At 44.5% G+C, this 15,691-nt stretch overlaps 1 protein-coding gene across 1 annotated transcript in view; it reads left to right on the top strand.

The window, feature by feature from the left end:
- The window catches only part of SKIC3 (SKI3 subunit of superkiller complex), a 1,397,627-nt gene that overhangs the window by 459,154 nt on the left and 922,782 nt on the right, over positions 1–15,691 (top strand). The window contains exons 12-14 of the mRNA XM_078675399.1: positions 13,602–13,688; positions 13,792–13,895; positions 13,981–14,107. Coding sequence (XP_078531525.1) covers positions 13,602–13,688; positions 13,792–13,895; positions 13,981–14,107 — 318 coding nt within the window. The remainder of the gene's footprint in view (positions 1–13,601; positions 13,689–13,791; positions 13,896–13,980; positions 14,108–15,691) is intronic.

The raw sequence follows: 15,691 nt of genomic DNA, 5'->3' as shown, positions 1-15,691 counted from the left end.
CCATGGACCTTTTCCTCACCCCGGTGGTGACTAAGGCGGCCCCCTCGAGACTGCAGAAAAAATACCGGGCTCCCGACCCGGATCCGGCTTTTCTAAGGGTGGATCCCCCTCCAGACTCTGTGATAGTGACGGTGGCTCGTAAACAGCATGCCACCACTCCATCATCCACAGTTCCACCGGATAAGGAATCTAGGTGGGTGGATTCGTCTGGGAGAAAGGTTTGTGGGACGTCGGCGACTTCCATGAAGGCTGCGAGTGCCACGGCCTTGTTGGGGCGGTATGACCGAGCCCTCTGGGAATCCCTCCAGCAGTTTGTAGAACATCTGCCCCGTGAGAAGAGAGAAGATTTCCAAGAGGTGTTGAATGAGGGGATGTTGGTGGCGAATCAGGTCATCAGTGCTGCAGCCGACTCTTCCCTGCTGGCGGCGCATGGTTTCTGCCATGGGATTAACCAGCGAAGACACGGCTGGCTCCGCCTCACGTCACTAAAACCTGACGCACAACAAAGGGTTGCCAATCTACCATTCTCTGGCGAAACCCTATTTGGAAAACATGCGGATGACGAAATGGCCCGCATGAGGGCAGAGGCCGAAACGCTCACGGCTGTGGGTCTGGAAAAACCCAAGGATAACAAGAAGTCGTACCGCCCGTTCCAGAGACGGTTCGGTGGACAGGGCAGAGGGCGTGGCCAGTCTTCGGGACAGCAGCAGCAGCAACAACAGCAACCGTTCCGAAGACCGTTCCAGAAGCGCCAGAGAGGCAGAGGCGGCCAACAGTCGGCAACAGCGACTAAAGGCCCGGCCGGGTCTAGGCCCTGAGCGCTTACTTCCCCTACATCCGTTACCCACTCCGGTGGGGGGAAGCGTTCAATTTTTTCTGGCAGAGTGGAGAAAAATTACTCAGGACAAGTGGGTGCTGAATATTGTTTGCAATGGATACAGTCTTCGGTTCACCAGCCCACCTCCATCAATCCCTCCGGTCAGCTCGCAGTTTCAGTTGCGCGAGCTCCAGGCGGAGGCCGATATCCTGTTAAGGAAAAGGGCGATAGAAGACGTACCTCTGTCTCAAAGAGGAAGAAGTCTGTACTCCCGGTTCTTTCTGGTTCGCAAGAAGGACAAGAACGAGTTCAGGCCCATTCTGGATTTGCGGCAAGCAAACAAGTGGATTCGCAGAGAAAAGTTTTGCATGCTGTCGTTGCATCAGATTTATCCTCAGCTGCAACGGGGAGACTGGCTGTGTGCCATAGACCTACAGGATGCATACTTCCATGTGCCCATTGCACACAAACACAGGAAGTTCCTGCGATTCCAAGTCGGCGCCAATCATTATCAGTACACAGTACTGCCATTCGGGCTGACGTCTGCGCCCAGGACATTCTCGGAGTGCATGGCAGTGGTAGCCGCACACCTAAGGAAGAACAAGGTGTTTGTCTACCCTTACCTGGACGATTGGTTGATCAAGGCCTCCTTCTCGGAAGCTCAAGCGCACTTCCAGAAGACGTGCGTTCTCTTGAACAAGCTGGGGTTGTATATCAACATGTCCAAGTCTGTCCCGACTCCGGTCCAGTGCATACAGTACTTGGGAGCCACCATCAATACGCTGTCAGCAAGCGTGTCTCCTTCGGAGGAGCAACGATTATCACTCCTTCGGAAGGCTCAGGCTCTTATGACCACTCCATCTACAACAGTTAGGACGGTTTCTTCTCTACTGGGATCGAAGGCCTCTTGTATCTTCCTCACGCCTCACGCACGGCTGCACATGAGACCATTGCAGGAGTGCTTGGAGGATCAGAGGAGAGGATCTTGGGACGACAAGATACGACCGTCTCGGAGTGCTCTTCAGTCTCTGAGGTGGTGGTGTTCGGCGGAGAATCTCCTGAGAGGGGTTCCCTTCCACAAGGACATTCCCACGCAGACTATCGTGACGGATGCATCTCTCCACGGCTGGGGGGCGCATTCCGGAGACTTACAGATTCAAGGGACGTGGTCCCCGACGGAGTCCACGTACCACATCAATTTCCTGGAACTCAGAGCTGTTCACTTGGTGCTGAAGGCCTTTCTTCCGTCCTTCCAGACCAACTCTCTGCTTGTGCAAATGGACAATACGACCACGATGTATTACCTCAACAAGCAGGGGGGCTCGAGATTGCGCACCCTGTCACAGGAGGCGCAGACGATCTGGCACTGGCTTCTGGCCAGAGGACTGACAATAACGGCCACCCGTCTACCAGGTGTGCTGCATATTCAGGCAGACGCACTGAGCAGACTGATTCAGGAAAACCACGAATGGGTCATAAACGACGAAGTACTAGGAGAAGTCTTCGCAAGGTGGGGGACTCCAGACGTAGATCTGTTCGCCACCGCCGAAAACAGCAAATGCCGAGACTTCGCCTCCAGGTACTACCAGCCGGGGACGCTGGGGAATGCGTAATGGATCAACTGGTCGAACAGCTTTCTGTACGCTTTTCCACCCATTCCCCTGATTTCGACGGTTCTCATCAAGCTGTCCCAGTCCAGGGCGCGGATGATCCTGATTGCCCCGGAATGGCCCAGACAGTGGTGGTTCACGGACCTGCTTCACCGGTCTCTCCTTCCTCACATGCGGCTGCTGTGCAGGCCGGACCTTCTCACGAAGTTCGGGGGGCAGATGTTGCATCCCAACCTCTCGTCTTTGAGTTTGGCGGCATGGCTCTTGAGATAGTGCAATATGGCCATCTTAATCTCCCAGAAGATTGCATGGACATACTGAAGGAGGCTAAGCGACCTTCCACTAGGACTTCTTATGCTTACAAGTGGACAACTATGACCCGACGACATGTAAGGAAGATGTCATCCTTCCATATCTTCTACACCTGGCGCAGTCTGGCCTTAATGTCCATTCCATTAAGGTTCATCTGGCTGCATTGACTGCCTACAGGAAATGCCCTTCACAGACTTCCTTCTTTCAGATCCCTGTGATCAAAGATTTTTTGGAAGGCTTGAAGAAAGTGTTCACTCCTGTCCGGCTTCCTTCGCCTTCATGGGAATTGAATGTGGTGCTGTCCAGATTGATGGAGCCTTTTGAACCTATTCATAAGGCTTCGTTGCAGCACCTGTCCTGGAAGGCGGCGTTCCTCGTGGCCATTACATCGGCCCGCAGGTTGAGTGAAATTCAGGCGTAATGTTGCCAAGAACCTTATACTGTATTTCATGCTGCTAAGGTTGTTATGCGTACTCACCCTAAATTTCTTCCCAAGGTTATTTCTGATTTTCATGTCAACCAGACCATAACTTTGCCTACGTTTTTTCAGAATCCTTCATCTCCAGCGGAAAGGTCTTTGCATTCCCTGGAAGTTAGGAGGGTGTTGAAATTTTATCTGGATAAAACCAAAGATATTTGTAGGTCTGACCAATTGTTTATCAATTATGGATCGGTCAGGACGGGTCTTGCGACCTCTAAGCAGTCTATCTCTAGATGGATTGTGTCCTGCATACAGCTGTGTTATCAAAAAGCTAATAAGACCTTAGGGGGTAAACCTAAGGCTCATTCCACCAGGGGCAAAGCTGCCACGACTGCTTTGCTCCGTAATGTTCCAATTGCAGAAATCTGCAAGGCGGCCACTTGGAAGTCGGTCCATACCTTTGCTAAGCATTACTGTCTGGACACTGATGCCAGGGCAGACGCTCAGGTTGGGCAGGCTTCGCTGCGAAATCTATTCGCACAGTAGTGGTGTTGTTTTCTCTTTTCTCCGCGGCCGCTTTGGTGTGGGGATGGGCTTGCCATTCTATTCACTAGATTATGACTATACACAGAGATCCCCTACTACAGAAGGAGTAGTTTCTGTCCTGTAACTCCAGTTCTGTAGTAGGGGTATCTCTGTTATATAGAACACACAACAGAGCAGACCAGGTCTGAAATAGGTGTGTAGTTGTAGTGGCAAATGTGTAAAAATGGGTGCATGTATGCATGCACGCTGGTGAAATCATCGGCTGGAGAAATCCCATCAGACCACCCTTTATGGTGGAGTTAGCGTCATGTGGGATATTCGTTGATCATACCATATCACAACCGACCATATAGTGCCGGTATGGAAATGGATGTCAATACTCTCGCCGTGATGTCCCTTATGAGGTGGTGTTTACTAAAGTACAGTGCTCAAACAATAATGATAAATTAAAATTGACTACACATGCGCTGTATCTTATTCAAAGCGCGATCGATGTGTCAAATGTTAAAAACACGCCGGGTAGTAAGACTACCCCAAGGCGCAGTGTAGGACGGTCGACATGTTTCAGCCTGTGGGGCATTGCCCCGGCTTTCTTCAGGACCATAGACAAAGAAGGCTACTGTAACTATAAATAATAAGTTGAGTGGAAAGAACAATTAATGTACTAGAAAAAGTTACATATCTACCAGGAACCATCACAATTGAATGCCCACTGGAAGGAGAGAAGAACATCTTCTTCCTAGAAAACAAAAATGTTTCACAAAAACACTACATTACACACAAACACCCGTAAGAATACACAAAGACAATACAATCATTACACACCAAACTGAATAATTTGCATTCAGTGTTGTATAAACAAGCATAATAACTAAAGCACCATGTGGCATTTCCTCACGATGCTACTCACCCAGCTTTGTGTGGGTGAAGGCCTCACCTCACCCGGCAACCGCTCGGGAGTATGAAGCCCCGCTCTATAGTGCAGAAAAAAGGACACTATAAGCACAAAAGTCTGCAGTGTCCCAGCCAATTGCTCTGCACACCAACCCAACAGACGTGTGTTAGCAAACCAACTGTGTAACCAAGACACTAACCCATAACCAAGACACCTGAAAGACATTTGATGTTTTCCTAATTAGAAACCTCTGGAACTGGGCCACTAATAGCTTCTTAATTACTCCCAAAGATTTGCCTAAAATCACAATGCATAAATAGCCATAATGACGAGCTGCTCAAATGCCCAGAAGTATCAGGCCATGGAATCCTAAGTGGGTCCCCGAATCTGATGGGCCTGGGGGCCGTCCGGACTCTTTGGCTTAAGTTTGCTCATCTAAGTTAAACCGAAGGGGGCTAGCTGATAGCGGATAAGGAACAGGAGACTCACCTGTCCGTCGGTGCTCCCGCTTAGTATGACGAGCGGCAGTGGAGGTGTTTAGTCAAAAGCGCCCTTGTTAGTTATATAGCTGCCGGAAAACGAGTGGTGAGGCAGAATAGGCGTATGAGACAGAAACGCGAGAAAGAGAAACACTGCTCTTTTCGCACATGCGCAATGGCATCAAACTAACGAGAGTTGTCATAAAGTTTGTATTCATATTATTCGAAAACAGACGCAAGATTGTTTAAAAGTAACATCCTGCAAGATAAGATGGGTAGAAAATGAAAAGCAGCTAATAGGAGATTCGCTTATTACTGCGTACAACCGGAATGAAGCGCATGTCTGATGAAGAGACACTATATTTGTGTCATGCGCCCCATAGAGGTGACTGAATCGAGCTAAAAAGGGCTCCCAAGCTTGAGTCTCTCAAATGGGGCACCAAGTGTGTGCCAAAAGCCCAAAAGCTGGCTTAAAAATACCGCAAGAAAATAGAACAAGTATTTAATATTCATGGTCGTATGAATTGTAAAAATGGATTTGTAGAGAAGATCAATTTTAATCATTCTCTGGGCTTTCGTATACATAAGGAAGAAATGACTAAAGGATATCAACTCCAATGCTCATATTAAGGAAATACTCTACCCCGAGGTGGAGATAATTAATACATCGAAATTCATTCTATAGTAGAGTGTGACCTCCAATTGTGAGACCAACAAGAGTCGCTAAATGTTACAGCGTGAAAAGGACCCTTATGAGGGATCATTATGTACGTGATTTTGAAGATGTTGTTTTTTTCTTTTTATCTTTTTTCTTTTTTTCTTTCTCTTTTATTCTTTGTTACTATGTTTCATCATCGTCACACTCTACTATAGAATGAATTTCGATGTATTAATTATCTCCACCTCGGGGTAGAGTATTTCCTTAATATGAGCATTGGAGTTGATATCCTTTAGTCATTTCTTCCTTATGTATACGAAAGCCCAGAGAATGATTAAAATTGATCTTCTCTACAAATCCATTTTTACAATTCATACGACCATGAATATTAAATACTTGTTCTATTTTCTTGCGGTATTTTTAAGCCAGCTTTTGGGCTTTTGGCACACACTTGGTGCCCCATTTGAGAGACTCAAGCTTGGGAGCCCTTTTTAGCTCGATTCAGTCACCTCTATGGGGCGCATGACACAAATATAGTGTCTCTTCATCAGACATGCGCTTCATTCCGGTTGTACGCAGTAATAAGCGAATCTCCTATTAGCTGCTTTTCATTTTCTACCCATCTTATCTTGCAGGATGTTACTTTTAAACAATCTTGCGTCTGTTTTCGAATAATATGAATACAAACTTTATGACAACTCTCGTTAGTTTGATGCCATTGCGCATGTGCGAAAAGAGCAGTGTTTCTCTTTCTCGCGTTTCTGTCTCATACGCCTATTCTGCCTCACCACTCGTTTTCCGGCAGCTATATAACTAACAAGGGCGCTTTTGACTAAACACCTCCACTGCCGCTCGTCATACTAAGCGGGAGCACCGACGGACAGGTGAGTCTCCTGTTCCTTATCCGCTATCAGCTAGCCCCCTTCGGTTTAACTTAGATGAGCAAACTTAAGCCAAAGAGTCCGGACGGCCCCCAGGCCCATCAGATTCGGGGACCCACTTAGGATTCCATGGCCTGATACTTCTGGGCATTTGAGCAGCTCGTCATTATGGCTATTTATGCATTGTGATTTTAGGCAAATCTTTGGGAGTAATTAAGAAGCTATTCAGTGGCCCAGTTCCAGAGGTTTCTAATTAGGAAAACATCGATGTCTTTCAGGTGTCTTGGTTATGGGTTAGTGTCTTGGTTACACAGTTGGTTTGCTAACACACGTCTGTTGGGTTGGTGTGCAGAGCAATTGGCTGGGACACTGCAGACTTTTGTGCTTATAGTGTCCTTTTTTCTGCACTATAGAGCGGGGCTTCATACTCCCGAGCGGTTGCCGGGTGAGGTGAGGCCTTCACCCACACAAAGCTGGGTGAGTAGCATCGTGAGGAAATGCCACATGGTGCTTTAGTTATTATGCTTGTTTATACAACACTGAATGCAAATTATTCAGTTTGGTGTGTAATGATTGTATTGTCTTTGTGTATTCTTACGGGTGTTTGTGTGTAATGTAGTGTTTTTGTGAAACATTTTTGTTTTCTAGGAAGAAGATGTTCTTCTCTCCTTCCAGTGGGCATTCAATTGTGATGGTTCCTGGTAGATATGTAACTTTTTCTAGTACATTAATTGTTCTTTCCACTCAACTTATTATTTATAGTTACAGTAGCCTTCTTTGTCTATGGTCCTGAAGAAAGCCGGGGCAATGCCCCACAGGCTGAAACATGTCGACCGTCCTACACTGCGCCTTGGGGTAGTCTTACTACCCGGCGTGTTTTTAACATTTGACACATCGATCGCGCTTTGAATAAGATACAGCGCATGTGTAGTCAATTTTAATTTATCATTATTGTTTGAGCACTGTACTTTAGTAAACACCACCTCATAAGGGACATCACGGCGAGAGTATTGACATCCATTTCCATACCGGCACTATATGGTCGGTTGTGATATGGTATGATCAACGAATATCCCACATGACGCTAACTCCACCATAAAGGGTGGTCTGATGGGATTTCTCCAGCCGATGATTTCACCAGCGTGCATGCATACATGCACCCATTTTTACACATTTGCCACTACAACTACACACCTATTTCAGACCTGGTCTGCTCTGTTGTGTGTTCTATGTATCAGAGTAGGGGAGCGAGCAGAGAGGTCATTAAACATTCCCCTTGACCCTCCACATACCCTTTTGTTTTTTAGTATCTCTGTTATAGTCATAAGCGCCCTCCCGCCTCCCCGGTGGAGAGAGATATTCATGTAAGGAATGCTACAGGTCTGGCGTGTTACGCCTTCAAAAAGAACTGAAAGTAAGAGGGACCTGCTGTGCATTCTGGGATACTGGGAGAAGTTCTGGAAGGTTCTTTTAAAGGCACAGTATCCTATTTAAGCCACAGAATGGCAGCCTATGGGGCTTGTCTGTCCATGCCTTCCTCTCTATCATTCCAGAGGGATTTGGCTGTTAAAGTAAGGAAAATCTGGAAAGGCTTTGCTGTTTGTGGGTTTTTGGTGGAATTTCTAGTTGAAGTACTGGACAGTGTAGCCTGTGGATATAGGCTGCATTATCTGTCTTTCATTTTCTCTTAAGTGTCTTTGCAGTTCTGCAATTTTCTGACAATTTAAGAGATTATTTTTGATTGTCGGGGTCCCACGCATGGACCGATGTTGTCTACTTATACTCCTAGAACTTTCGGGGGCCTTTGATACAGTTGACCACAATCTACTCATCAACATACTCCGAGAAAGGGTTGGAGCAGAAGGGGTGGTCTTACAATGTTTCACCTCCTTCCTGCAAAACCGCTCTCAAAGAATAAAAATCCGAAACTTCACTCCCGACCTACACCCTATAACCAGAGGCGTCCCCCAAGGTTCAGTTCTCTCACCCGCACTGTTCAACATTTACATGGAGCCACTCACCATCATCCTCAAAAAAGCCAACATTCCCTTCCATCTCTACGCCGACGGCACCCAGATCTACCTCGAAACCTCCTCCATAGCGGACATCCAAAGACTCAATGTTACCCTAATAAAAGTCCAAAAATGGCTGTCCCATAACCATCTGAAACTCAACCAACATAAAACGGAAATCCTCCTCATAGCCAACAAAGAGCAGACCCCCCGAATCATAGGATGTTTAAAGTCTATTGATACTCTCAACTGCACTCTGATCCCGGCAGACTCCGTGAAGTCACCTGGAATATCTTTAGACCCTAACCTTGACATGGTCAAACACATCAAGAACACCGCAAGATGTGCCTTATTCAACTTAAAACTACTAAACAAAATCAAACCCTTCATCCCTCAAAAAGACCTCAAGCAAGTCACGCAATCCCTTGTGCTATCCAGATTAGACTATGGGAATGCAACCCTCACAGGCACGGCTAAGCTACATGTTGTAAATGAAAGATCTTCGGTAACCAGGTCATGTATAGATATATATTGTGGATTTATTGATAAGCATCAGAAAGTTACAGGAAGATCTTAAGTCCATGTGATGGCCCACCAGGAGCAGCCTCTCTCCTGCTCAGCCTGCACACTCCAACTGACATTCCCAACTTCAGCAGGCACGCATGCATTCCACGACATCATCAATCATCCAACATTCCAGACATCTCCAAGCACACCAACACTCTTTCTGGCTGAGCAGTAAGGAAGAGATACATAGGCAAGGGAAAAGGCAACAGTAGATCATAACACATCCCCTTTCCTAAGGAAACCAAAACACAATAAAAGCAATTGAAAGTACATAATGCAATCAAATTAGAAAATTCATTAGATCATAAAAGATGCATGAAAAGACATTGAGCAAATGAATCAAAGAACATATCAAATAAATGAAATGCATGACAATTCATTAAGCCAACGAATTCACACACCAGGAATCAAAATCAAAATCAAAGAGTTTCAAGAAAAGCATTAGGCTTAGACAAAACTCAAACATTTCAAAAATAAAACCAGAGAAGCCTTGTAAGACTCATATCAAGGTAAAACCAGAGAAAGCTGGTGAAACTCATTACAAGGTAAACACAGAGAAGCTTCATAAGAAGATGTCTTCTCCAACACAGTCCAAACAGGGAAAACCTTTCACCCACACAGTCCAAACAGTGAGGGTACACACGGAGAAGCTTCATAAGAAGGTGTCTTCTCCTATCGCAGTCCAAATCGGAAAAACCTTTCACCCACACAATCCAAACAGTGAGGGTAACCGACAAACGCATGTCAACCAATAACCACAAATAAGCGGTAACACAGAGAAGCTTCGTAAGAAGGTGTCTTCCCTTAACGCAAACCAAAACAGTGAGGGAACATTTTTATTCACACAGGTGACACACTAATGTGAATCAATAACCACAAATCAGCGATAAACCAAAGGCTAAGGGAACACTAAGCAAATACTCTATCCCTAAACTCAGAGTACAATTCAAGTCACGCACAACTTAAAAGGGTAAACCACAACAACACACACTAGGGTGACAAGACACAACACACTCTTCTCCTCTAATCTATACAGTAGCAGAAGCAAGGTAAGATACAACAACCCCAAACCTGGGTACCATAGGCTAAACACTCCACCACTTCATACAAAAAATGTTACCAGAAGGTCTACATAAAGAGTACACAATTCCCCCCCCCCCCCCTTAAAACCACTCCCCAAACAGTATTACAGTGATACAAGAAGTCTCTAGCGCCGGTGAGCGATCACTCACCCAAGGTCCACATCACAATGAGTCCATGTTGGCCAGATGTAAATTGCTGTTGTCACCCAAAACGCTGGTGCACAAGGTTCACTGCTGATTACACCATGAGGCATAAGAGACTCACCATGCAGGCCGATATGTCCATCCGAATGGTGGGAACAAGGGATCTTTGAAGTGATCGGAATTTCCACGATACTATAAGAAAAATAATCTAACGGAACCCATGTTGGTACCTGTGCTTCAGGATTGCGACGACGCTCATCTACACACAAAATGTGGCTGGCAAGATTGGCGCTCACGTTAAACTGTGCTAAATGCTATCGGCTATGTGAGAGGAAACCCTGAATATCCAAAATGGCGGCACGTTTACGTGAGAGGTGCCATGAGGCTCAAGGCACGTTGAAATATCTGCGCATCCATTAGCAGCAGAACAGCAAGGAACACAGAGACAATCACGAAGGAGGCTTGTGAGGTAGGAGCGCACTCGCGCTGTGTATACAAGCTAAGCAGCGCTCGTGACAATTTTAAATGTGAGGCACAGTTGATCTGCCATGGTGTGCTCCTGGCAATTTGAAATACAAAGCACAGCAAACCGCCACAAAGTTAGCACACAGCGCAATGAAAAGAAATCAAAGAATTTCCTTTCCTTTAACAATAAAAAATAATGAAAAGCTCACATTCAACAGTCACGGCTTGCAAAAATTTAAACAGGCAATAGAAAAGGTAAAGAGTCAGCATGCAGGACGGCATTAAAGGCAGGCTGCACTTTTAAACAAGTAGCGCGGCAACTCGGCTTCCATATCGTTCAAACCATGCTTCATGAAATGAGTTTGAGAGACTTATTAGTCAGTCCTACTGACGGGACACACCAGACTGCAGAGCTTCTCCCAGACGAAAATTACAAGAGTTGTGGCTTCCGAAGACACTTGGCAGGCACTTTCAAGCGAATGCCTTCATAGGCATTAAACAGCTTGGTCACACAGCTCATAGTAAGATGTGTAGCGCAGGGAAACTTTTACCTCATCAAACCTCAATTTTACCACCTCCAGTGTTCCAAGGTGGCAGGGCACGAAAGTAAAGTGTTTGAAAGGGGTAGTAAAAGGTCAAACAAAAATCAAACAAAAATCAAACGAAAGTCCATCGCCCTGGTCAGCTGGATGTCCTGTTGACCAAGGACACTGGTGGGGCTGACCAGAGTGTATATGTAGTAATCCTTTTTTCTTGGGGTGATTTTTCCTTGGGGTCCCAGTTCATGAGTTTAATTCCTTTGGTTAGTAAAATCCTTAGTTCCAGTAGCAGGGTATCCTTCAGCAAGACTCAGGTTCTTTTTAATCGTCGCCAGTGTTGTAAATGAAAGATATTCGGTAGCCAGGTCATGTATAGATATATAGTGTAGATTTATTGATAAGTTAACAGCATCAGAAAGTTACAGGAAGATGTTGAGTCCATGTGATGCCCCACCAGGAGCAGCCTCTCTCCTGCTCAGCCTGCACACTCCAACTGACATTCCCAACCTCACCAGGCACCCATGCATTCTACAACATCATCAATCATCCAACATTCCAGACATCTCCAAGCACACCAACACTCATTCTGGCTGAGCATTAAGGAAGAGATACATAGGCAAGGGGAAAGGCAACAGTAGATCACCTTGCTCCTCTTAGAGCTACCCTAAATGCAGCAGCCAGAATGGTGACGGGAGTGAAGAAATATGAACACATCTCCCCCGCTCTCAAAGAGCTCAACTGGCTCCCAACTGAATTGCGTGCTAACTTCAGAACTGCCTGTCTCACCCACAAAGCTCTGCACACCCGCAAACCCACCTATCTAGCCGCCAAACTCAACAAAGCAGGACAGACAAGAAATCTTAGGAGCACCAACACTATGCTACTCATCCCCCCGAAAACCCTTAAAGAAAATACATTATCTCGGTCTTTCTCTGGAAATGCACCCAGAATTTGGAATGCCATCCTCATTCATGTCAGGACGAACCCCTCCTTCAAAGAATTCAAAAGCCAGCTCAAAGGACTCTTCCTCAATCGAGCTCTCACGAAATGACAATGGTCATACAACTGCTGATCCGCCACCAACTGAGGATCTAGTCACTACGATAAGACCAACTTCTTACAGCATCCTACTCTTGCCCGCACTATTACCACCTCCACGACTACTCTGCATTCGTTTGCAATGGGACTTATACTGATCTACGACCCATCTTTGAACAATGCGTTTACTGTCCCACTCTTTGATTACTCAACTGTTATTCGACAAATGCTGTAAAGCGCTCCGATACCTTCGGGTCTGGCCAGTGCTATATAAAACTCCAAAATAAAAAATAAATAAAAATAAATACCCTTGGAGTATGCAGTGAGCTTAGACGTGCATCTCTCACTGAGTTATCCATGATTGAGGTGATTGGTGTTTAACCGTAATGCCTTACAAAGCATGTAAATAAAGAAATGTATTTATTTATAACGTTTTATATAGCGCAGACAAGATCCCAAAGAATATCAGAGCGCTTTACAAAAGAATGGAAGGTAGGTAATAAATGCAATATCGACATCAAGTAGGATTAACAAACCAGAATAATCACATGATTACAAGACAAAGGGGTCAGAGGCGAGTAATACAATCAACATGTACAAAGCGGGCTACGAGGGGGGCACACGATAAGGCAAAGAACAGCATTAACTGAGGGTCTTATGGTTGTAGGATCAATGACTTAGAGCAAATGACTGCTTGTTTATTCCAGATATTTTCCAACCCTCTATGACAAACTGCAATACGTATGTGAGCAAGTTATAAAAGAAGGTTTAAGGTAAAATATGCCAAAATTAAGAGGCTTTAATCTGTGCTTGGGATCCTCTTAGCCAAAAACAAAATATTCATTTTCAGATTCAGCTGCCAGCTCCAAGGGTGAGGCTTCTCCAGGCTTTTTCAATAAGGCCAGATATAGTTGTCTTGCATTTGGGAATATATGGGAAACAAGATTATTCACCTCTCACCTTGATTTTTTTTTTTTTTTAAGATAAATAACGCTAGATTTCAGGTCCTCAGCATACAGTAGCGTGTATCTAGCCAGTTGGCAATCCATGTAAGAATAAAGCAATGTCAAGGAATAGATTTTTATAAAAAACAATGTTGTTGTGTAATTTAACTGCAATTAAAACTGTTTTCTAGATTCCAGATGCTGCTAATGACCCGATGCTGTTAGCCATCAAGGGCTGGGCATATTTGAATAATGTTTTGTATGATAAAACATCAAAGGTTAGTTCCTCTTTTTCTTACATCTCCAATATTTGAAGTTTGCCTGTTTCTGAATGCCATTATTTTTCTATGCTATTCAAAATGAAGGATTTTCTTTTAATAGATTGCCGAAGGACTTGTGCATTCGCATCCTCAATTATCAGAGGGCTATGCTCTTGCAGGGCGTCTACATTATGCACAAAAAAACTATGCAAAGGCAGAATTAAGGTAAGATATATACATATACACATACAACAAAAAGTCCTCTTTTTAATAGAAAGCATGACATCTCCAACCCTTGAATTCCTCTCAGTTTGCAGCAGGCGATCGAAAAGAAGCCTGCCTGTGCAGATTATTATTGCCTCCTGGGGTTAACCTACTGGTCCATGGGTGTGGAGATGCAGAAGGATCGAACAAAAGCCTTGAATCAATTTTTGAAGGTACTGTAGTAAAAACCTCATTTTAATGAATGCTGTGACTTTGATATTTTTTTTAATTCCTATTCAGAAATTCTTGTCTTTTCTTATTCATTGTAAAGAGTCTACTTTAATAACACTATATATAGTTCGATATGCATAGCTTTATATCTACAAGGAATTATGTGCCATGATTCGACTCTCCAAGCGTTGTTTTTAAAACTCGTATAAAGTGCACTCTGCCGCCACATGTGCTCTCTGATTTAATTGCCTTTTGTGGTTGCTGTGGTGATTTTGAGAGCCGCAGCATCTTTTATCTCCTGAAAGCCTTTTAAGAGGCCCTTTAATATAATGCACACTGTGTTATGGGGTTCAGGGGGAAAGATGTCTTTGCATGCTGCCTCGGGAAACAGAATTGTTGCTGTGCTAAATCTATTCTTACATGACCTCCCATCAAGCTGTGATTGCTTATAATCGAAACCTGTTACTGCACCCGGGTGTATATGGGCTTCATGCAGTCCCATGTTAGTTTCCATTTGATCATTAGCTCGGACTTGCTAAGTATCTTTATTTCGCCTATCAAGTTCCCTTGATTGGATGCACTGTAGTTATAGCTGCCAAACCTTCTAAAAAGAGGGAATATATTAACATAACTCATCCGTTACATAGGCCCAAGGCAGACCTAATCCTTGTGTGTTAATATGCTGCTAAAGTGAGATAAAAGTTGGACACATTTTGTTTTTGCAATGGTGCTGTTGCGTCTGCAACAATGACACCATGTCCTTAGTGCATCCCTTTTTTTGCTCCCCTCATTCCTTCACACCCGAGGAAGGAGGATGAGATCTGAAATTGTAGATGGAAAGAGCAGCTGACAAAAAGGAGGATTTCTTTGTTTTATTCCGATCGGTCTTGACAGAATTTTCAATAAACCCTCCCCTTTGATCATTTTAATGGCTGATGCTCTTTAGTCCATTAATAGCTTCATTTCTTACAGTTGATGTCTTGATTCCCCCTAATAAACTGTAAAATGGATATAACAACTTAGGTCAAACATTTGAGACCTTGTATATACTTAGGATATACTTATATGTGTATGTACTTTGTGGGCTCTGGCGATCAGCCCTAGGAATTCTCTGCTTCCGCTTAGGGACTTTTTTTTCTGTTCAACTGCCTCTATTTAAACTGTCTTAATAGAAAACAACCAGCAGAAGCCAGTAAAATACCAGAATTGCTTTCTGCTGAGGGACTTTCTTTTTTTAAACATTTTTCTAGCAACTGCCTCTATTTAACATTCTTGATAGAAAACGACCAGCAGAGGTCAGTAAAATACCAGAATCCCTTTAGTATTCTCTAGATTCCAGTCCATAGAAATTGTCTTCTACGAGCACCCTTAGACAATAATATTTTTTTCAAATCTTTTATTTTCAGTGATATGACCACCGAAGGCACTTATTTTATAATAAAAAGAGAGCTTTGGCCTGTACCATTTCCCGCTGAAAGGCAATATTTCTCTCCATGTGTTCCTATACCTGGCGTGTCACGCAGTTTGGTGCTTACTTTCCCTCCATGTTAAAGAACCGTGGATGTTTCAGTGCCCAGGCTAATGTG

Source organism: Lissotriton helveticus, chromosome 2_1, assembly GCF_964261635.1.
Source record: "Lissotriton helveticus chromosome 2_1, aLisHel1.1, whole genome shotgun sequence".
Lineage (NCBI taxonomy): Eukaryota > Metazoa > Chordata > Amphibia > Caudata > Salamandridae > Lissotriton > Lissotriton helveticus.
The sequence above is the reverse complement of the archived record's forward strand: the minus strand, read 5'-3'. Positions and strand labels throughout refer to the sequence as shown.